This window comes from Musa acuminata, chromosome BXJ2-3 (assembly GCF_036884655.1).
Source record: "Musa acuminata AAA Group cultivar baxijiao chromosome BXJ2-3, Cavendish_Baxijiao_AAA, whole genome shotgun sequence".
In the NCBI taxonomy this organism is placed as follows: Eukaryota; Viridiplantae; Streptophyta; class Magnoliopsida; order Zingiberales; family Musaceae; genus Musa; species Musa acuminata.
In genome coordinates this window covers 2158030-2180522 of record NC_088340.1, presented here as the reverse complement: position 1 = coordinate 2180522, position 22493 = coordinate 2158030, and the positions used below count along the sequence as shown (strand labels likewise).

Sequence of the window (22493 nt, the reverse complement as noted above, 5' to 3'; positions counted from 1 at the left end):
AGCAGTTAAATCCCCAGAATATCCATCCAATTAGATCTAATATTTCCAATATTGTCTGCTTTTCCAAGAAAAGAAGAGAAAAAACAAATCTTGTTTGGGTTTTAGACAAGAGACAGACTGAGAAAAGAACCACAGTATGCAATTGTGAACATATGTTTGACTTACATTGACGCCTCTATTTGACGGCTGAACATTCAAGTGCTCTGTTACAATTGTTAGAACAAACATAGTCATCAAAACATCATATCCAGAACCATATTATGCAAGGATAAACCATACATTCAAAGTATGTTTAGGCCTTATTTAAAGCTCAACTTTGAAATGCTTTTGTTAGCGCAAACTGTTGTTCTTCAGATGATTTCCGAGTCATCAAATGATTTCTGTATACACAAGCTGCACAATTGTTGTTCCTCTCAAGCCAGAATACTACATATCTTCTTCATCAATTGTGGTCATCACAACAAAACTGGGAAATGCTGTTGTTATATCCCTGTGTCAACCATGTGCATTTAAGTCTGTAAAATAGAAAGGAGACTTTCCAAGAAACAATGTCCATAGCATAAGATGGTAGCATAATTAGAAATAAAAAATACAAATGGTCACTGACTTGGTAAAGCATCTAAAAGGATACCCAACATGAATAAAGACACCTAATATTCATCGTAAGGTAAGTGATATGATACACACTTTGATCTGTCTATTAATTCTCTATCGTGCTATCAGATTATCAACCGTAGTCTCATATTATGTCTGAAATATAAAACCAAAATGGTCGAAAAGACGTTAAAGGGTTAAACGCCGAAAGCCCTGGTATGAAAAATCATTCATCCAGATAAAAATGGAAAATTGAGTAAGAGTTACTTGTAAAAGGATTGAAAGAAAGCAAATTCTCTGAATGGTATGAGAACTTCACAGAATCAACAAAAAAATGTATGAATCATGAAATGATTTTGAACCCCTTATTTGAACTTGCAACTTCATGGTATTCCTGATCTCAATGTATGAATGTCAGCTCTTGACAGTGGAAAGAAACTGCCATAAATACAAAGAAACTGTCACCTCTTGACACACGACAGCAGTTGGAAGATTAGGTTCTCCAGAATCCTTAATATACATAAATGGAGTCAGGCCTGGAGAATCAAGGTCACATTTGTTGAAAAACAAATCCTCATTCAGTTGAAAGTTGATTTTGACTTGGACAGGCTTCTCATCGTTGGACAGGATTCAGTAGGCACAAATTCTGAGAGAAGATGAAGCCGATGCTTCCATCTCCAACAAACTACTTAGGTGACAATCCATCCTTACTGATTACAACGCACAAACTCAACGGGTTGAACTTTCTTCGTTGGTCTCAATTCGTAAAGTTGTATATTTGAGGAAGAGGAAAGATCAGCTATTTGACCGGATCAACGTCGACACCTACAAAGGATGATCCCAAGTTCGAAGCGTGGGATTCTAAAAATTCTCTAATCAGATCATGGTTGATAAACTCTATGGAACCAGAAATTAGCTAAACGTATATGCTTTTGCTAACAACAAAGGAGTCGTGGGATGTTGTGGTTGAGACATTCAAATATGGGTAATTCAGCCAAAGTATTTGAGATTACAAACAAGATCAGAGAGCTTAAATAAGGTAATACTAGTGTTACGAAATACTTTAATACCTTAAAGACACTCTGGCAAGAGTTTGATATTTTTCATGATTTTGAGTGGTCACGTTCTACTTACAGTACTTGATACACAAAAATGCTTGAGAGGGATTGAGTTTTTCAATTTTTGATAGGTTTAAACAAAGAACTAGATGAAGTCTATGGATGGATATTGGGGAAGGATTAATTAGCATCTCTCTAAGTTATATTCTTCAAAGTTAGAAGGGAGGAAAGTAGAAGACAAGTCATGAGGGGATCTTCTACTCCATCTATGGCTGCAAAAAATTTTGCACTTATCATGACAACTGAAATTAATTCTGCTGATAATGCTGTGCAACATAATCAAAGGAAGAGCGATGAGAAAGACAAAGTTAGGTGTATTTTGGCAATAAACCAAGACGCACAAGAGAAACTTGCTGGTACATACATGGAAAACCAGCAAACTGGAAGAGCAATCGAGCTCTAGAAAAGGCTAATAGCCAAGGATTTCAAGTAGACCATCAAGCTGCCACCGCTTCTAAAGGAGTAGAAATGCCTTTGTTCACTAAGGAATAAATTGAACAACTGTTTAAGTTTCTGAACCAGTCCCAAAACCCTAATCCTTCCTCCTTTATCATCTTGTTTTTGTGCCAAGAAAGGTAATTGTTTAACAGCTTTGTTTGCTTCTTTTGGTCATAAGGCTCCTTGGATCATAGATTCAAGCACGACAGACCATATGACCAGCCTTTCACATTTGTTTTCCTCCTACACACCTTTTCTTGGAAACTCTGAAATAAAAGTTATTGATGAATCACTTTCTTCTATAGTAGGAAAAGTCACAATTATAATTTCAGATTCCTTTGTATGAATTCTGTGCTTCGTATTCCCAACTTATCTTGTAACTTGTTGTATATTAGCAAACTGACAAAGGATTTATATTGTGTTGCTAAATTCTTTCCTTCTCACTATGAATTTCAGGACTTGTATACGGGAAGGATGATTGGCAGTGCTAAGGAGAGTGAAGAACTTTATTATCTTGAAGAGGACACTACTTAGAAGGACAAGCTCAATTGATAATAAATAGTAATACTCTCTCTAATAGTAGTGAAATAATGTTGTGGCACTATAGACTAGGCCATTTTTAAATATTTAAATAACAAGGCTTGATCCCTGCTTGTTGACCTCAAACAAAAATGCTCATGGGAAATAACAACATAGGACTCCTTAAAGGAGTCAGATTGGGAAGCCATTTTAAGCAAGTAGATCAATATAAGATAGAAAATGAAGATGATGCTTACATCAAATAAGGAATCGTCATGTTCTTAAGCAAAGATGGATTTTGAGCAACAAATTCCTTCCATTCTTCTGGATCTATTTTTTCATCACCATTTCTGTCAACCTGAAGTAATGTCTACAAGAGAAAGATATAGCATGCTCAAAACTGCATATAGTTAGTTAGAAATAAAAGAAAAATAAGAAGAAATTACTTTTGCACCTTGTCAACAATTGCCTCGATAACATCATCTGAAAGGCATACGTCCGTTTCACTTAGAATAGCCAGCACCATCTCCTTTAACTGTCAAGACAACAAAGAGCAAGATAGAGCAAAATAGAAAATCATGTCCCAATTTCATTCCTTATATCCATAACCCCCATTCTTTCCTTGATCTTTGTCACTGTAGGTAAATTTTATTTCATCTTCCATGAACATTAGATGAACTAAAAGAAACACTGTAAGCAATTTCAAAGGCAAGACTTATAAATGATATTTGGATATTAGGTGCCATCAACAAAATTGATGACACTAGAAGCTCAAAAATGCTCATATGGTTAATTTAGTGAATAGTAAACAAAACCAAGATAAAATAAAAATAAGCAATAGTATGCAACATAATTTTGTTACTGGTATCAGATGAAAGTGATCTGATTTATGGTATTACATGAAAGTGGTTTGATAAATGGCCATTTCCCTTTATTGCTTTTCATCTAAAGATTTTTTGAGCCTCCTAGAGAAGAAATTTTCCAAAGAAACAATGGACGGAATGTAATGTCTGTCGCATGTTTTGTTTTAAAAAATAGCTGCATCTTTAATAACATCAACTCTCAGATATCTAATTTCTCGGAGAAAGCTATTTCAAAATCAAAGCATGGCCAGTCATGGACATCAGGAAGATGACCTCTATATTTCTTTTATGAAGCATGATTGAGTCTAAAGCAAAGGCACCGAGTTTGTGTTTTTCATTGTTTTTCTTCCTATGGTTGAGTTCAGTTGCAGGCATGTTCATTCTTCTTTGGGTAGCTGTAGTTTGGCATAGTCTCCTGTGGAGGGTGCTTTGCAGTTGACATGTTTTGTTTTGCAACTAGAGTTGAACTCGATGTAGATTCTTCTTTTCTTAAGAATGGGATAATATAGCCAAGTTTTCCATCTAAAAAGGGAAGTGTCAGGATGATGTTACCTCGTCACGCTCAATATATCCAGTATTCTTGAGATCATACAACCTAAATGCAACTGCACAGAAATAAGTAAAACATTATTATATACCTTTAACAAAAAGTAGAAAATAAAAGAAACTACAAATGGAGAGGTACAATTATACAGATGGTGGGATACTAATTCTAAAGAGTTAAGATATAAAAGTAATTTGCTGCCTTGTCTAATTAAAAACCAAGGAGTGAAATAACACCAAAATCCTAGAAATAATCATATTCTTCATATTAAGGAATTAAATAATGAATTTAATGACAAATATTTTAGTAAAAAGATCTTACAAGAAACTTTTTCTGCCACCTCTGTGTTTGGATGGAAGATACTAAGGCATCGAACAAATTCTCCAAACTCAATTACTCCATTCCGTTTTATGTCAAACAAGTCAAATATCTGAAAAATGTCATCACAAAATTGTTACTTATAACAGAAATAAGCAAAGGCAGTATCTTACAGCCCACAAGACAGTAACTCTGTACTAATATATCTTAGAAAAACATACACTTCTCTTAGATGGATGCTCCTAACTCGATTGATGGCCAGTTTCATGTATAAATAGCACTGTACACTTAGTTATTAACACGGGTAGTGTTTGAATATAAAAGTAAAAAAACATATAAATAGTTGTAAATATATGCTTGGTAACCTTGATTTGTTTACTTCAAAAAATACTTTCAAGATTTTCCAAAACTTTATAAGTGGAAATATTCTACTCCTACATTTATAAAAACAAAAAGCATCCCAGTATTACCACATAACCAAATTAGGAAAGTAGTTGGAAGGTAATGATTTCAGGTCCAAACCCATGTTGATGAACAGGAAGGAAAATTGCCATAGGAAGTGATAAAACCCTGTGTATTATTCATGCATAATATATACAGAGAAAAACTTGCTTTCACTTTGCCATCCAATTCAGCATGGTACATCATTTTCTTCTGGTATTTTAAGTTTTTGAAGTATTTCATACATTTTGGAACCACATGATCTATATCAGCGTTCACCATAAAGAAAAATATACAGTTATTACCCAAGAAATTAGTGAATTTGAAAAGAAACTGACCCTGTCAGCAAAAAAATTATGTTCGTTGCTGTTCTTGAGGAGGGCAAGTCGGAACTCTTCCTGATAAGAAGGAATTAAATTAAACATGATTTCCATGAACAACTATAAACATAATAGTTAAAAAATCAGCTGCCCGTTGAAACTAAAAGCTAAGGTCATACCTTATGAATAAGCCCATCTTTGGTAATTGAATAGCTTATCCTTTTAAATAGCTCGTACAAAGCTTCTACTTCACTCACAGTAACTGAGAAGGAAGAGTATCAAATATTATCTTATAAGTTGATAGTGACATTCAAAAATATTGTGTTCTTAAAACCAGCTCTACTTGTCCATAAACATTGGCCCTCAACAGATCCTGTGTTAGTGGGAGCCTTGTGCATTGGATCATTCTTTTCTGTCTAAACAAGTTGTATTATCACTGATATTAGTTCATTACCTTTTTATGAAAGATTGGCACTCGATAAGGAAAAAAATATACAGGTATCCGAATAAAAACAGAAAGTATGTGATATACTCCAACACTCCCAGGTTGGACACTGAGGAGTTACAGAAATCATTTCAAATCCCAAAGAGGAAGAACCAGAATTCTTATTCCATGTTAAGCACCTGGGTGTGTTCTGTCCTGATCCACAAATAGCAGGAATAATGTGGGTTGATAACTTAGCAATGGTACCCATTTCTGCATCTTATTCCTTTGTTTGTTGTTTTTCCTTTTATTTAAGAGAATTGATTATTTTTCCAATTCCTCTTCTTTTACCTTTTCCCTTCCCCTTGTCTTGCCATTCTTTGTTTCACTTTTTTTTTTTTCTCTTATTGCTTCTCTGTTTCTTATCTTTCACGACTACTGTTGAAGCCCCCATTTTGGTATCATGGTGTACAATGCAGGCCACCAGCTGGTATGAAGTAAGAAGCAATCGTTTTCTGAGTACTCCATGTTGATGACATAACCCACATGGTTTTATGCTTAGATTGTGACAATAATGGTATCATAGCGGACCTAATAGTGCCACTATGTAAATGAGTGGATCAAGTAGGAAAAGACTGCATGTGGGTGGGTCCAATATTACATCAAATGGTGGGACTTCCATTGTGATGTCATTCTCCATTCCACCAATATTTAGAGGATTAATTCTGGATAGGGTGTGCATCTTAATGAGGACATTAGTACTTTGATAATATGTGAGTTATTACCCACCATGGATAAGCAATTTCAGACTGCTCATCGTTTCAGGGTAGATTACTTGATTTCAAGCTTGGACTATTTTCGAAGTGGTACTTTCCTAGATGCATCACATGATGTTGTTTAAAAATATTCATGGATATAAGTAACCCACTTCATAATGGAAACAAATTACAAAGTGGAATAGAAGCTCACAGGTTGTTTCTGATGCAAGAACAGTAGGGTCTTCATATCCAGGTACATGTTTTTGTTTTGAGGAGATACAACCCATAATAAAGAAGGTCCTAGTGATTTTAGTGCTATGCTTTGCTGCAGCCTTTCAACCTGCAAAGCGGTAGAGAAAAAGAAAGAGTTCATTTTTTAGGTTAAATCGGTTGAGATGAAAGAAGAGAAATCTACAGCATAACACAAGCATAAGAGCAAACCTAAGAAATTTTATTTGGATGCCTAATCTGCAAAAATTAGCAGCAGATGAATATAATCTTTGTGAATTAAAGCTTCTTTTACAAAATGATTAATCTAAAAACTATTTTGAGCTCTCCTCAAGAAAGATAAAAAAAATTCTTCTAAACTTGCTAAATATTTCTCTGAGAAAAAGAGAACAGAATATGATCCTAATGATGGGATGAACAAGTACCAAAAACGACTGCCCACAAGGGTTGCCAAGAAGAATATCAAGATAATCTGCCAATCGAAGAAACAACAGTAAACCATACTGATAAATAACAGATTTGAAAGCAGAGTTAGCGTTGGCAAAGGATATTCCAGAGCAAGTGCCATGAAATAAGCAAATGAAACAACAACGGAAACTAACGCCGCAACAATAGTCAAAAAAGGACAGAGAAAAGGAAGAACAATAGGTGTTATTGCGTATTGATCCATAAGAAATGTTCGTTTTTTCTTTTCCAGGTCCAAAAAAAAAAAAAAAATCATCCGACAGTTGCAGAGCTTGATTTGAGTTCCAAGATGCAATCTTCTACCGATTAACAGCATGAAACAACACATTGGGTTTGGACAGAAACCTTACTCGCTTGATTTCAAGAGGACACAGTGGCAACTCTGCGGAAGAAGCAAGATCCAGCCAAGGGTTTCTTCTGAAGCTCCAAATCTGGTACCAATTAAACCTTATTTAACGGGAGAAATAAAATGCTGTGAAGCAAAGGGAGATCATCTCTCTCTCTCTCTCTCTCTCTCTCAAAACATCCATCGTCATCACTTGGTATCAGTATCATTTAAAAGCTTAGTTGCAACTAAAGAAACAGAAAGTCCAAAGCACGTCATTGTCGCGTTTGGATACCCTCTTTCATTTCTTTGTCTCCTTATGGGTGTTCCTAGGGATCAGGATTAAGCAGCTCCAACATACACACACTCAATCTAATGTGCCATAAAATATGATTGGATCAGTTTAAATTCTACACCAAAATAAAATAAAAATTATCATAGGCATGTATTATTAGTTCATATAGGAAGCAAGTAAATGAGTACTCATTTTGTAATCTTTTGGAGATATTTTAGTGCTTACCAAAAATTTAGAAAAAGAGAATATATAAATATATATATATATATATATATATATATAGGCGGAATAAATCACACCTGAAAGTTCACATGAGATATCTATTAGCGTGTGGGACCCACGCAATTGGGTCTAACATAAAATAAAATAAAAAAAGAAAAAGAAAATATTTTTGTTGTTGGTTTCAGCCAGCAAAGAAGTCGACAAAGCAAAGCTTGGTCATCAACAAACACAAACAGAAGGCTTGCTTAAAGCTGATGATGTTCTAATCCAACCGAGAGGCAGAATTGAAGGGATAGAACATTCCAATTCGCTGCAGTCCCTTTCAGTTTGTCCATCCATCTTGGTTTCCGACTTTTCCATTCGATCTGCAGACGACTACAACGTTTTAGAAATGACATAATGCATCAGATGTCAACCCTACTTATTAATCTCTTTGTGTCGTATTCATGACGTCCAAAGCTGAAGCGTAGCTTAAGTGTGGCAGAAATAGATGCTTTTGTTTGCTATAAAGAAAAAGGAAGTGGAACACATGATCCGAGAAGAATTGAAATCAAGGAATAAGAAGAAAACACCCTCCTGCAAACAAAAGAAGACTTTTTAAGTTTGGTTGATTGAACTGGGATCTCTTCTATATAACAAGCCATATATCTCGATTCTTTGGGGTTGGTTGATTGGATAAGATATATTTTGACTAGGAAAAAAAAAAGAATACACATGTATGTAGTAGTCTGCATAACTTCTCAAGAACTTGGCATCGGAACTTATAATTTAAAGGCAAAAGGAAATGATTCCAAAGACACCAATATCCTTCCATCGACAAAAACATAGATACCAATTTACAGATTTCTTCCTGGCTTCTAATAATTTATGCATAAAAAAGTCGGCATCTTCATCCTTCAAATGCTTGTAGAAAGTGATGCGTAAAAGATGAATCATTCTTTTCTGGACCAGTGGCCACTCTTACCTCCAGTCTTGTGTTCAAGGCGAACATCCGTAATGCAAATGTCCTTAGAAGCAGCTTTGCACATGTCATACACTGTAAGTCCAGCGATGGTGACGGCAGTCATTGCTTCCATCTCGACTCCTGTCTTCCCTGTTGTCGCAGCTTCCCCTTCAATCTCTACACTGTAATCTTTCTCATTGAGTGTTAGATCAACACGAACATGTGTGAGCCCAATGTTGTGACATAAAGGGATGAGATTGCCGGTCTGCTTAGCTCCATTAATTCCAGAGATTTTTGCCACGGTCAAGACATCTCCTTTTGCTATCTGGTTTGATGCAACCAAGTTATATACTTTTTGGCCTAGAAGAACTCTGCAACTCGCAATTGCAGCTCTTTTGCTCTCTACTTTAGAGGACACATCTACCATCTTGGCGTGTCCACTACCATCAACATGAGTCAGGTTTGTTGGCTTATCTTCTGAACTAGGGGAAGTAAAATGGGACACTTGAGAAGCATTTGAACTTAAGGCACTGGATGAAGGAGGTTCGCCAAAGATTGACTCCAGTTCCTGAAATTACACATACATGTGACAAAGGAAGGTACCATGATTAGGACACGAGGCTCATGAATGTGCATGTTTTCTGACACCAATAAGATTGGTGAGGTTTACAATTCAATTTGTCTGTAATCAGATGATAAGAGAAAAATAAAATACCCGGAAATAATTGTGATAGTATTTATGGCTAACACCAACCTCAAGCCCATGTCCATATGAAAAGGTGGTGATGATCATGTTCGGTCATTGCCAGCTAATGCAAAACTGTCAGAGTTCATTAGCATAAATCATGACCATTGTTATAGTAGAAGTATTTCCGTAGCATCATTGTCACTGGTATCCTCACTAGGTTGCTCAAAGATTTTATCACTTTCATGCTACTTTGTTTATAAATATGGCAATAGTTGTCAATTTAGCTAATTCTTGGTTACAACATCATGTTACTATGGATGGACATGTAAACTTGGAGGACACCAAGCATGAGTTATGTTACATTGCACATCTAACTTTTCCCAAGGAGTATATAGAAAATTTCGAAAATTACAAAGGCAACAATAATATTTGCAACTTTAAGAGACTGACATGTGATTTTTTTACATATTTGAAGGTACATATGAAATTACCCCTAATTGGTAATAAACAATGGAGCACTGTCAGAGATGGAAAGTCACCAAAGTTGGAGTAATAAGCATAAGAGGATTTTGTATATATCTTCAAAATCAGAGTACCAGCCAAATGTTCAACTTGATCAAGAATGCCAATTCAGTTTCTTTGAAAAGTAAAATCAATAATATTAAGCTTCCTTTACGTGGTTTAACTAATTGCCAACGGAAAATGTTTTAAAAAATGGACCATGTCCATTCTTGAATTCCTCTTTAACAATTTTCACTCCATGTAGGCACCATGTTCCATAAATAATAAGTGTTACTGAGACAATGGGAAGTCTCTCAACACATTTCCCAACAGTAAATGAATGGGGTTTGGCTGGCGCTGCAACACGGGCAGGTCAGATCAACTTAGATGTGTGTTTAATCTCAATGAGATGGACCCACACCCAACTGATCTGATCTGCAACCTGTATCCTCACCTTAGTCCAACCTGATTATGATTAACATAAATCAGGCTTCAGATCTAGTTTGGGTAACGAGGTTAAATTCAGTTACCTCATGCCTGACTAGGTGAGGCTATGGTGAATGCAATAGTGAATTGTTTCAAAAGCTGGTCCATTTGGATCTATTGATCCCAATTCAGTCCAAATTAGAATTAACTAGATTTTTTATACAGACATTAAAAGCTATAGAAAATAACCAAAAATAACAAAGCATTGCTTGAATTTAGTTTCTAGAGGTAAATATTTATAATGGACAATGGATACGATGGCAACCTACTGACTTAGATAAAGTGCTACTGTTTTGAGATTAGGGTTGTTTGTCTCTTTGGAGAGAGATTGATGGATTAAATGGCCACAGTTGATTATTTTGGTTAAAGAGGCATACAGTATGTAATTATTGACTTTTAGAGTCAGCAGATTTGTAGGGAACTTGAGAGAGCTATGGGAAAAGAGATGGAAGGAGATGAAAAGGGTAGCTGTGTTTTGAAACAAAAAAGCGAGATACAGAATTATCACAAAAATATGTATACATGATAAATTAACTTTGGATTGGTGGTCCTCGGGTGGTCCAGTTTGTATTAGGCAAGAAATTTAATGCCAAAATCCAACATATGCCTAATGAAACATTGCCCAAGCCTGACATAGAGCCAGGTTGAGCTCAAGTTGGTTCCAACTAGACCGTACCTAGTTGCAGCCCTAGTTTGAGCAGAAGCAAGGATACACTACTGGACTTCTATTCTTAGATAATAAGGTGTGTTTGAGCATCTTAAGTAAAATTGTCCCACAATAAGATAATAATTATGTTAAAACCAATTTTTTTCCTAGAATGAAGAGCAAACACAGATACAAAAGTTCACATTAAAAACTAAGAGAATATCATTCAAGAAATTATCACAATATAACTTGATTCTCTGCATTAATCTAGTATCAATCTGATAAAGAAAAAGAGAACTTATCGTGTCCTTGATGGAAATACATGACTAAGAATATTCGGTACATTAGTGCAAATTCATGATTTAAAATCTCAGCTTGACATCAATTTCAACATCTTGTCGGACCTAAACAACACTAGTATAAAAGCCAAAATACTGACCTATACCACTCAATATCACTTAAGATATAATAAAAAAACAATTATCAACCTCTACCTAGCCATATGATCTGGTACCAGTCCTTGATCAGACAAGTGAAATACTGGTCAATATGTACTGGTCCAATTAGTATTTGAGGCTGTGAAAATTCACAAGTGAAATAAATAAAAATCAGAAACCTGTATTGGATGAAATCCATTGATGATTAATATATTTTGACCGATAAACAAAAGAGCCAGATATACAAAACTTTAATAGTCAACTGACAAACACTGTAGAGTTAGTGACATTTACCTTGTTTAGCTCTGCAATTGCAAGATCATGGCTATTGCTACTGATGAAGCATCTTCCCAGAGACTGGTGAGCCTTTAAATGTCTAAGAAACATATCTGGAAAAGAGAAACTTTACTAAGTAATAATTGATCAGATATCGCAGGGAAAAAGAAAAACAGAAGAACTGAAAAATGGTTCACAATGATCATTGTATAACATAAAAGACTGTATAGTGTTATGCCATACCGCACATCAGAGTCATTTCAGGAAAATGCAATGCCTTAGTTTATGATAAGATATCATGTATTTGAGAAATTCAAAGTGTCTGTTGAAGTGCTGATCGATGGTGGATTTGGAAATCTCAGAATGATGTTTACTTTCAGCAGGGCAGTGTGTAAGGTTGGCTTGGTTTTTCATCACATTAGTGCTGATCTATCTGTGTTAACTTTGGTGCCCCATTTTGAAGGGCCAAGGGGGATAGCTGTATTGCTATGAGGTGGGATGGGCCATCTATTTTGCCTCCTCATCCCCCTTCCTCCTCCCATTCTTTCCTTCACATTGTCCCTCTTCGACTCTTCCTTCTCATCTCTCCTTCCTCCTTACCAGCTGTGAATCGTTTCTTATAGATTAGAAGCTATAGAGTAGCATATTCTCTAGGTATTTTCTTATAGATTGACACGGGAGTGTCATTCTTCGGTAAAAGTACTTGAATATTACTCTAATGGTTCCCTGGCCCATAATTCCTATTAGGCTCAGCGGCGCAATGCATGGCAAGCGGTGAAATACGCGGTTTGATGGGTTTAAGGAAGCACGGGGATAGAAAAATCAGCGGTAGGGTCAATAGCATCGATTCGAGGCCAATACCAGCATGGGAGCAGCTGAATCAAAAGACAATCCTCGAACAATAGCACACAGTTTGCGTCAACTAAGGGCCCGTATTTCACCAGTATCAGCATGGTGAAATACGCGGTTTTATGGGTTTAATGAATCAAGGGAACGGCAACGTTTTCGCACAGGAACAAAAACAAACATCTGGCGTGCAACACCAAGATGCATGAACCATGATTACCTAGGCCGAGGAGTGAAGACGAAGAGAAGTGCTGCCACAAGGAATGAGGAAGCCACCCCGAGATCTGTCGCGCCCACCGGAAGTAGTCTATGGATGGACGAGAGGAACCGATTCGATTTGAGCAGTAGTAGGCTACCGATAATAACTTGCTCCGAAGCCCAAAACACCCTTTTAAAGAGTATTATAGTTCCTAACTCAAAAAGGGTAGGCAGTATTATAGCATCGGAATCTGATTGCCTAATTTATTGAAGAAAATTCCTACAAATTTCGCTGGGGAAAAGGCACCTCGATTGTCAAGTTTGTTATGCTTTCTTCAAATATCATAAAATGATTTACTTGGGATAGTGACAAAACTCTCCAAGATTAGTGATTTTAGTATTTATATTTCTAGATATAAAGTTAGCATATAGATAGATTTCCATAAAACTTTAAAAGTTGTTGATATGTCATTGAAATTAGTATACATCAATCAACACAACAACATCATTTAATTTCAAATCGATATCCCTATGAGCATGATAGAAAAATTATAAATATACATTTCGACAAAAAAAGGGTCTAGCAAATCGTTCATATGCAAAACAGCAACAAGAACTTGTTAATGAAGGTATCACGAATACTCGCTACCAGAAAAGAAAACATCAGATCGGGTGGCTTCTCCGCGGGCCACAATCCACCCACTCTCAAACCTCTTTGAATGGTTGATGTAATACCAAAACGACAGAGATGAAAGAGGAAAAGTAGAGGAAAGAGAAAGCCAAGTGAGATCAAGAGGAAGTCAAATCTAATTTTGATTTGAACTGTCCTAGAATTTGGCTCTGGTCCAACCGTCCATCCTGCAAAGATTAAACAAGATTAAGCACATATTCACGAAGGTAGGAGTTCCAAGAGAATGAGAACATTGAAGAGCTGCCTAGAAATTTATGCTCTCTCTTGATAAATGAAAATAGCAGGAAAAACAAAATTTACTGGTATCACCAACACCAGCAACAATCTTTGCCCATATTTAACCAGTATAAAGCCCATAGGTGTTTACTCAGAAGAACACTGCCAAAACCCCTAGAGAGGAAAACCATGCATCATCATCTCAATTAGACACCGTTTTCACTAGTTCAAGACATAAACAAGCTTTCCAACAAACAATTAACTTTTCTCAGGCAACATCAGTAATCAAAACCCAAAGATGCACCCTGATCCACCAAAACTCAGCAATCTCCTTGATCGATACCGATACCACCGGCTTCACAAATGCTTATTTGTGCAATATCCCATGACAGAAATTTAGACTCGTTTCCCTGCCTGCAATTTCTTCAATTCCTGGAAAATTGAAAAGAAAAAAAGAAATTAGCAGGAGAAATAACTATTGATAAACATACAAGTGACAACATTATGGATGGGGCCTGCATATAGCCATATCTGTGCCAGAACCTGCATTCACCAGGCATTTCTTTTACCAGATGTTTTTTTTATCCTCAATGGGTTACACTAACAAGAAATCATGTTATAATACCATAAATGACAACTCTTTGTTAAAATTACTTCACCAACAATCTCAAGCTCTGGAAAAGGAGAAATTGTCTCAGGCGATTCACAAGCTAGCATAAAACTTTGTGATGTCTTATAAGAACATAAATCTTAACTGGCCTCACTATGGGGTTAGATCGCATATGGAATTGATGCAAGGTCATGGTGTGTCCTACAACACCTATAGGTCTAAACAAGAAATGGTTTATCATTAAGAGAAATAACAAAATACTTGATCGCACTGGATTTTCCTCAATAGACCTCATTAGTAAGAAAAGACCCATGTAACTGACTCCAAAAAGTTGGAAACTCCAGGCCTATGATTGTTGTTGATACTACATATACATTTTTCTTTTATTTGTAATCAATATCATAATCTAAGAGGATTAGCCTTTGCACCACGAAAATTTTACTCCATTTCCTGAATGACCAATGTTTGAGTCATTTAAAGAGTTTTGAATTGCAGGCATAAGGTTATATATATTTACTCACTCAAGATCTCACATTAGCAAAAGATCAACATTAGCAAAAGCCACCCACCTTCTCTATATAAATCTTTCATTTATGTAGAGCTTTTAAAACACACAGCCATTTTGATCCCTTCAAACATCTGTCTTATGTTGCACTCATAGCTTAAGTAACAGTTCATGCACCTGCCAATATACCCGCATACATTTATAATGTAGGTGCATATCCCACGTATGTAGATGGTTTACTATATCGATAAAGTTTTGACGCATAAAGAATTTGCAAAAAAAATAAATTCTAAAACATAACAAATAAAACTGATCTGCATCATCACCACTAGGATTCCATGAGAGCAGAACATTAGCTTTCTTATATAATTATTAAAAGCCATATACTAAAATCTCTTTGGACAAAAAGGAAAACATTAAACTTCAATGGCAAAAAAGTGAAATGTAGTTTTCTTACATAAGACTAATAAGAAATATGGCCACCAAATTTACTTTTTATTGACTACTGTTTTCTTACACTTCCATAGAATTTCACGACATTATTTGTCCATTAGAACTTAAAACTCGAAGTACTCACTTAGGTTAGTCTGAGTCCTATAAGGTCTGGGAGTCCTAGTAGGTTGAAAAAAGGTCCAGTTATGATCTGTATGTCTTCTACAGATCTCTTTATTATGGAAATTGAGTTGATGCATTTTTCTCAGCTGTTTTCCAACAAAGCAGCAGATCAACAGCTTATTTCATTAAATTTCCCAATAAAACTGCAGATAATCTGCTGTCATCTTGATATACCTTTAGAAATCCTACTCCTTGTTCATTAGCTGAACTAAGGATAGATAAACTTTTATTCAGAACAGACCTTTGATTAAATTAAGACCATATTTAACATGGATTTCATAGAACTTCCATACTTGATCACAGGAACTCAGCCAATCAACCTCAAAATTCCATCATCAACATCACCACACGTTCCTAGGATCTGAATCCCAAGGCCTCATTTGATACGGGGATGGCGCAACTTATTTGGGCCCTAAACTGCCCTACATGAGCACTGAATAAGTGCATTTAAGTTGGATTTCTATTTTGTATTATGTTTTAATGTATTTTTATCTATATATTTAGTTTCTATTATAGATTGAGTTTAGAGTCATAATTAAAGTTTTATTCTATATTTGAGTCCTCCTGTATTATATAAACAAGGTTGGAAGACCTTATGCCATTAATAATCATGTTGAGAGTTGGATTAGATTTTGTACAATTCCGAGATTTCCAAAAAGAAAAAACGTTTCTCCCCTAGAGTAAAGACTGTATTGATATTGGTTAATTCCATTATCAAACAAGATTCATCATAGTTTAGTATTAAATTATATCTTTTCTCTTTCGTTTCTCCTATTCAGACTGGCTACTGCCCCGATTAAAGGATCACATACTATCAAGGAAACAAAGTGATTTGAACCAAACACTATAAAGATACCACCTTCAAAAACCCATACAACTAACAGTAACCCACACATCCAGCACATATACTGCGACAAAACAAAAGTTCCATATACATTTAAAGCTCCTGTTTGGGCCCAAAAGCCATGCATACATTTAAAGTTACTACCCAGTTCATCTAAACAAAAAGCTACTAACCATAATGGATTGAATCAAAGGAATCTAAGTTCCATTATGTCATGAAAACATATGTTTTTCCAGTTCTACAACTATTTCGAAGTTTACTATAACACTGCCATGCCTAGCTATATTATGTGGTAAACATCCTGTTTCAATCTGTCATTTGACTAGGTTCCTATGCCACCAAAACTTACATTATCACTTAGATCAAAAAAATCTAAAAGAAAACATGAGATGATGAAAATGTAACCTCCAGTCCAGCTATGATCACTTTGGCTTAACCTATGCCACACAAGTTGCTACTGCAAGCCGTTTAAGGCAGGCAAACTATGAGACCCAAGAAAGTGTTCAGACATGCAGCTTATAAAGAAATGCGCCGGCAAAAAACCTTTAATTTAAACCTCTCAATTTTTTTTATGTTTTCATCAATCAAAATTTGACTCATGCTTCATCTCAAATAAAAAACCAAGAACATGTGCATCAAATCAACTTAATTGAATTTTAAAAAGATTCACTTGTGTTATAATGAGGCAATTTGGATGTACATTACTGAGAGAGTAGTGTAATTCTTGCAATCTCCACATGCTTGCCTTTTATAGTTCTAGTCATGTTTATTTCACACAATCCAACCATATAACCGAGCTTGTTGTTGTGTTACACAAGCTAGTGTCCAAGAGAAGCCCTCCAGTGTTCTGATCAGTGTCACACCCCATCTTACCACATTAGTCTACCTCTTCTGCATGCAAATTCCCATCTCTTGGAGAAATAGAAGTTGGTAACTTGCATCATCAAAAAAAGGTGATACCCACCAGGACACATGGCACAAGGGATCAAGACCAGGCCTTTCCAGGTGGAAGGCCCCTCAAAAGCCTGTCAACCTTAACATGGGTGTTTGACCAAGCTAGATGAAAGACTGACAAGCTGAAGTGAGAATAAATATGGCAGCATAACATCATTGTTGATTGCTAATATTGTCAAAAAATTGTGTATTTGATTACCAAAAAGAATATGCTGTTGATTAACCAGTAGTAGATAAGCAACTTAAACTCATGATATCAGCACATGGAACAATAATGCAGAAAACTTCTAATAGTTTAACAATGCAGCATCGGTCAATAGTTTCCCCATTGCATGACTACGAGATCCATTGATGAAAGAAAAAGGCCATAACGTTGCAAATAAATTCAGGATAACTTGAAGAAGTTAATGAATTTTCTTACCTAGACAATTGCACAATTGAAAGTGGTACAGAGCTGGAGTAGTGCAGCTTGATTAGCCGGATCCACACACTTCTCAATCACCATTCTGTACCTACCAGGAGATCTTGCCGAAAGTCTAGACAATGATGTCACCAAAAACTCCTTTGGATCCCTTATCTCTTTTAGAGGGTCTTCTTCCTTCTTTCCCCCATAATGAAGACGAGCGAAGGCTGCGGTATAACCCAATGTTTCATGAATATCTGGTTCATTGTTTTCTTGTTCCCCTTTGTATTCATTTGGTTGAGCCAGCAAGGTGATGATACTATCAAGCATCTTCCCCCATAACTCACTGGATGAGGGATCTAGAAGGACTAGGGACTCACAAATAAGCCTCGTGGCAGCCACCGAGGCCAGCTTCATCTCAATGGCTCCTGAAATCAGCTTCAGATTTGGAATCCAAAATGGCTGAAGGATCTGCATGAATAAACCCTTCTGGAGGGCATCTACAGAATCCACTAGAATACTTGGACCGTGCTTGATCAAAATCAATGACATGAATATTACAAGAGAATTTACAAACTTCACTGCACGCCTACTCTGCAGACGAGTGAAAATAGTACTCCATATATCTCTGAAGTAAGGTCCTACAATGTCAAAGCTGAGATTCTCCACCACAGTATTCAGCACATAAAATCCCAGTTCTTCCGTTTTAGAAGCAGGAAGAAGACTCATAGAAATCTGTATGACCTGATGCAATCTCCCCTCATTCTTGAGCTCATTGGGAACCTTCTGCAGGTATGCCTGCAACAACCGAACCAATGCAGGGACATTTCCTTGCCTCTTCCAAGATTCTGGTGAGAGAAGAACATGGAATAGAAGCATATAACTATTAGAAAGAGGTGGCTTACTCATCTCAACAAGCTGAGCAAATATTTGGAAGGCATATGGCCAGAACTCAGTCACATCATTGACTAAAATTTTCTGAAGGACTGGGAACAGGCTTGCCTCAAACACTGGGATGAGTGCCTGGTCGTTCTCGCATGACCTGCCAATCAGTGCAGCAATTGACTCAAACAGGTAGTGGTTGAAGGTTGGGTTCCTCGGGTTCTTGCATATCTCTGAAAGCACAAATGCCAGGCGACTGATGCAATGTGCAGCAACCTCACTATTGACGTTGCCAACACCAAGAACTCTCATGATGCACTTCATGATATATGGATTCTCCTGTGACTCAGAGAACTGTAATGCATTGAAGAGATTGGTCATCAGCTGCGGCAGGAAAGGATTGATGTCCAAGGAACCATATCGAGGAGTCAAAGTGACCACATTTGACCCAACCACTGTTATCCTATCCTTCACCAGCAACAGCTTCTCGATACAGTTTGCCGCATATGAATGGACCACATTTGATTCAGACATTAGGAACCTTGCCAAATGGGGTAGCAGAGTCATAACTGCTTGCTTAGGAATTTGGTCTCGAAAAACTGTAAAGAACTTCAGTGCACCTGCTTTCAGCATTGGGGCAGAATTCACATCCTGCTCCTGCAGCTCAGGAACAATGACTGACGTGAAGAAGCTCTCCACATCCACAAGGTACCCACTACTGCTGCCTGCCTTTGGAGAAAGTGCAACCACAAGATATATTGCACTGTCCTTCTCCTTCCAGTTCTCGCCCGGGTTGGCTGCATAGACCTTCAGCATCTCCTGTATCTGCAATGACACCAATGCAGTAACCTGTTCCTTGTAATTCAACGCGATTCCTTTTAAGAGTTCACATGCAATCCTCCTCCTAGTGTCGATATCACTGCCCTCAATATCCCTCCTAATATACTCGATGTAATTTATCTCAAACAGCTCCTCATCCTCGTCACGAAGCCGGATGTTAGGAAACACGATGCTCGAGCATATTCTCTGGAGCACCTCAGGGCTACTGAAGAGCGAGTGGTGGACGCTGGTGCTGACCGTCGTCAGGAACTTGATGGCCGTGACAGTGAGCTGATCACGGGATGGCGAAGAACCTGGAGTCATCAGCAGTTTCCACACGGTAGAGGCAAAGTCATTGAGGTAATCCTTGAACTCCTCCTCGTTTTTCTCCATGTAGAGCTGGAGATTCTCACACACAGAGGCCCTGAGAGCGTCCAAAGTACCCTCGGATTCCACAGCAGGCGAGTAGGCAGTGCCGAGGTATGCCAGGAACTCGGTCATCCACTCGCGCATGTGTTCCTCGAAGAACTCCGGTAGCTCGATGGAGTTGAGGGAGTGGAAGATCTCGCAGCAGAGGCGCTGCGATTCGAAGAGCGGGCGGAGGGTCTCAGGAGGGCCAGCAACATTAGCGGCGATGAACCGGGAGGTCTTGAGAAAGACCTCGAGGAGGGGGGCAGCGAAGCCGTCGAGGCAGTACTTGAGGTCGAGGCGAAGGGCGTTGTTGTCAAAAGAAATGCGGAACTTGGCAAAGAGGGAAGCGGCGGCACCGAGGAGGCCATTGACGGCGCGGTAGTCGTTGGCCGCCGCTGCGTTGCGGAGGGAAGCAACGAGCTCGGGGAGGAGAGAGGGCCAGGACTGTGGGAAGTCGTGGGCACTGACGACGGCGAGGGCCTCCGAGAGCTGGGGCTGGACGCGGGGCGGGGCGGCGAGCATGAGGGAGACGAGGAGGGATTTGATCTGCTCCTTCTCGGGCGCGGGGATAGGGGGTGGAGAAGGGGCGGAGGAGGGGGCCTCCTCGGCGGCTACGGCTGTGGAGGGGGCCCAGTGGGAGCGGAGGTGGTTCTTGAAGTGGACGGCGGCGGCGAGGCGGATCTGATCATCGACGGCGGGGGCGGCGACGAGTTGGAGCAAAGCTAGGGCGAAGCCGGGGCGATCAGCGGCCGCGGCGAGGGAGGCCTCGGCCGCGCGGCGCGGATGGGGTTCCGGCGAGAGGGATTGGAGGAACCACGACGCTAGGGTTTCGGGACTGATGTCCATTGGTAGACAGATGGGGGTGGGAGGGGGATTCCAGGCACCGACGGTAATTTAAAGATCAAATCCGAGACATCCCTGCTTGAAAGCAGAAAGGCTGGTAGCAGCTACTTAGAAAATTACCTGTAAATTATTATTATTATTATTATTATTATTATTATTATTAATTTAAGTTTAACATATATATATATATATTATCTGCTATTAATAGTTAATTCATTATTAATTTGGAACAAAAATAATGTTTTTAATATAAAATGGAAAATAATCTTTTTATATATCTATCCAACTTGGGAAATAAAATTTCGACTTTGTAGTTTTACTACATTGCTTCAAAATTTAGAATCTCCATTTGTAAATCCCTTCAATTAACCACCACCATTATTACCACAATTGCATGCCCATTGAACCCACTAGCTGTTAAGTAATATAATAAAAACTCCAACTTAATTTAATTTAATCGCCCCCAAGAGAATCCGAGGGTTTGACTGATGATTTATATGACGCTAAAAAAGAAATGCAAGATTAAGTTGCTGATAAAAACTTTGATTATTGATAATAAAAAATTGAAATCAAAATTCCACTTCACCACTGACTACAACAAAGATCCAATGTCATGCCTTTGTCATTAAGGCATGAATACTCCTTTCAGTACGATTGGCTGAAAATTCTAAATGTCACATTTATCTTAGGCATTTTACCGAAAATGGCGCCCTCTATTCATTTTTTTCACTTGTATAAAAATATATTTAGATTTTTACTTAAATGACATTAGAATCCCATCATATTCAAAATTAAAACTTATTTGATCTAATATAAATTCATAAACCTTTCTTTTAATAGCTTGTTTGAAGAATTTAAAATATGTTTGTCTATCTAAACTTATGTTTCAGTTCATCCTATCCTAACAAGAATCATAACTTCTGATCTTTTGATACTCAACTGCTTATAAATCTACGTTAGAAACTTTAATTTTTATAAAATTTATTTCGTTGCAAACTAGATTTGTAGTTTTATTTTTTGATATATGAACCGAAAGATTTAGAGTCCAAACCCTACCTAGTTTTCTATTGAAGCTGACCATATAAATTCTACAAAATAGAGATTTATTCTAATATTTAGTCACCAAATTATTTATAACTTTCGGTTAGAAATACAATTTGTATGAAACTTATTTTACTTGAAAGTATATTAAAATATCATTCCAATAATATGTTTCTTAAGTGAATTGGAGCATAGTTCGAATTATTTGTTCAATATGATATTTATCCGATGATACATTCGATCATTAGCATATTAAAAATTTTTAATATTGATATTTAATTATCATAATTTTTTTAAAAAAATAATATTAATCATCTTAGAATCATATCCTAAAAGTTTGAATTGAACTAATAGAATTTATCAAGTTACATATGAAAAATAAATAAGTTATACTCAATTATAATATTAGTTTACAAACTTAAAATTTAATAATTAGTTATCATAATATCATTAAAAAATACTAATTATCCTAGAATCATATCTTAGTAGTTTTGTAAAAAATTGAGTTGGATTAGTGGAAGTTGATTAAGTCATACATGAAATTGAACTAATGATAATTTAATATTTTTAAGATTAGAGATATTTTATAATAGTTCAGAAGATATTATATCAGTTGTATTAATTTGAAATATATTATATTATATTTTATTATAAATTATCCAATAAATCGTGCCGGCGGCTGAGAAAGATAAGCTGCACAGACGCGAGTTGTGAGGAGAAAAATAAACATGATTATAAATAAGAAAATATTATTATTATCTTTTAA

The 22493-nt window shown here is 37.0% G+C and overlaps 3 protein-coding genes across 4 annotated transcripts; all 3 read right to left on the bottom strand.

Annotated features, from left to right (window-relative positions):
* Positions 1 to 118: 118 nt before the first annotated feature.
* LOC135606854 (calcineurin B-like protein 7) lies at positions 119 to 7641 on the bottom strand. 2 transcript variants are annotated; one of them, XM_065098184.1, is made up of 9 exons: positions 7381 to 7641; positions 6549 to 6677; positions 5335 to 5417; positions 5174 to 5233; positions 4398 to 4506; positions 4085 to 4137; positions 3124 to 3204; positions 2927 to 3039; positions 119 to 490 (listed from the first exon to the last, which is right to left on the bottom strand). In XM_065098184.1, the coding sequence occupies exons 2-9, from the start codon at positions 6622 to 6624 to the stop codon at positions 427 to 429; spliced, it is 639 nt and encodes a 212-aa protein (XP_064954256.1). In that variant the 5' UTR covers positions 6625 to 6677; positions 7381 to 7641; the 3' UTR covers positions 119 to 426. The 2 variants fall into 2 exon arrangements, with proteins under 2 accessions (XP_064954256.1, XP_064954257.1); XM_065098185.1 differs by having other exon boundaries at positions 7376 to 7639.
* A 307-nt stretch (positions 7642 to 7948) lies between these two features.
* LOC135606855 (cyclic pyranopterin monophosphate synthase, mitochondrial-like) lies at positions 7949 to 13690 on the bottom strand. The gene is made up of 4 exons (XM_065098187.1): positions 13543 to 13690; positions 11868 to 11962; positions 8837 to 9383; positions 7949 to 8237 (listed from the first exon to the last, which is right to left on the bottom strand). Exons 2-4 carry the CDS (start codon positions 11958 to 11960, stop codon positions 8092 to 8094), a joined length of 786 nt encoding a protein of 261 aa, XP_064954259.1. The 5' UTR covers positions 11961 to 11962; positions 13543 to 13690; the 3' UTR covers positions 7949 to 8091.
* A 135-nt stretch (positions 13691 to 13825) lies between these two features.
* On the bottom strand, positions 13826 to 20743 carry LOC103977037 (exportin-2). The gene is made up of 2 exons (XM_009392433.3): positions 17750 to 20743; positions 13826 to 14232 (listed from the first exon to the last, which is right to left on the bottom strand). The coding sequence occupies exon 1, from the start codon at positions 20687 to 20689 to the stop codon at positions 17750 to 17752; it is 2940 nt and encodes a 979-aa protein (XP_009390708.2). The 5' UTR covers positions 20690 to 20743; the 3' UTR covers positions 13826 to 14232.
* Between the last annotated feature and the right edge of the window lie 1750 nt (positions 20744 to 22493).

What these genes read in the sequence shown, in the direction of transcription:
- LOC135606854 (XM_065098184.1), bottom strand. Translation starts at nt 6,624, where the DNA reads ATGGGTTGTATCTCCTCAAAACAAAAACATGTACCTGGATATGAAGAC. An exon ending in TCGAGGCAATTGTTGACAAG is followed by an intron (nt 3,040 to 3,123) that starts GTGCAAAAGTAA and finishes TTTCTCTTGTAG; the next exon opens with ACATTACTTCAGGTTGACAG. An exon ending in ATGACGATTCCTTATTTGAT is followed by an intron (nt 491 to 2,926) that starts GTAAGCATCATC and finishes TGGTTGACACAG; the next exon opens with GGATATAACAACAGCATTTC.
- LOC135606855 (XM_065098187.1), bottom strand. Translation starts at nt 11,960, where the DNA reads ATGTTTCTTAGACATTTAAAGGCTCACCAGTCTCTGGGAAGATGCTTC. An exon ending in CAATTGCAGAGCTAAACAAG is followed by an intron (nt 9,384 to 11,867) that starts GTAAATGTCACT and finishes GTGTAATTTCAG; the next exon opens with GAACTGGAGTCAATCTTTGG. An exon ending in CCTTGAACACAAGACTGGAG is followed by an intron (nt 8,238 to 8,836) that starts GTAAGAGTGGCC and finishes AGTCGTCTGCAG; the next exon opens with ATCGAATGGAAAAGTCGGAA.
- LOC103977037 (XM_009392433.3), bottom strand. Translation starts at nt 20,689, where the DNA reads ATGGACATCAGTCCCGAAACCCTAGCGTCGTGGTTCCTCCAATCCCTC.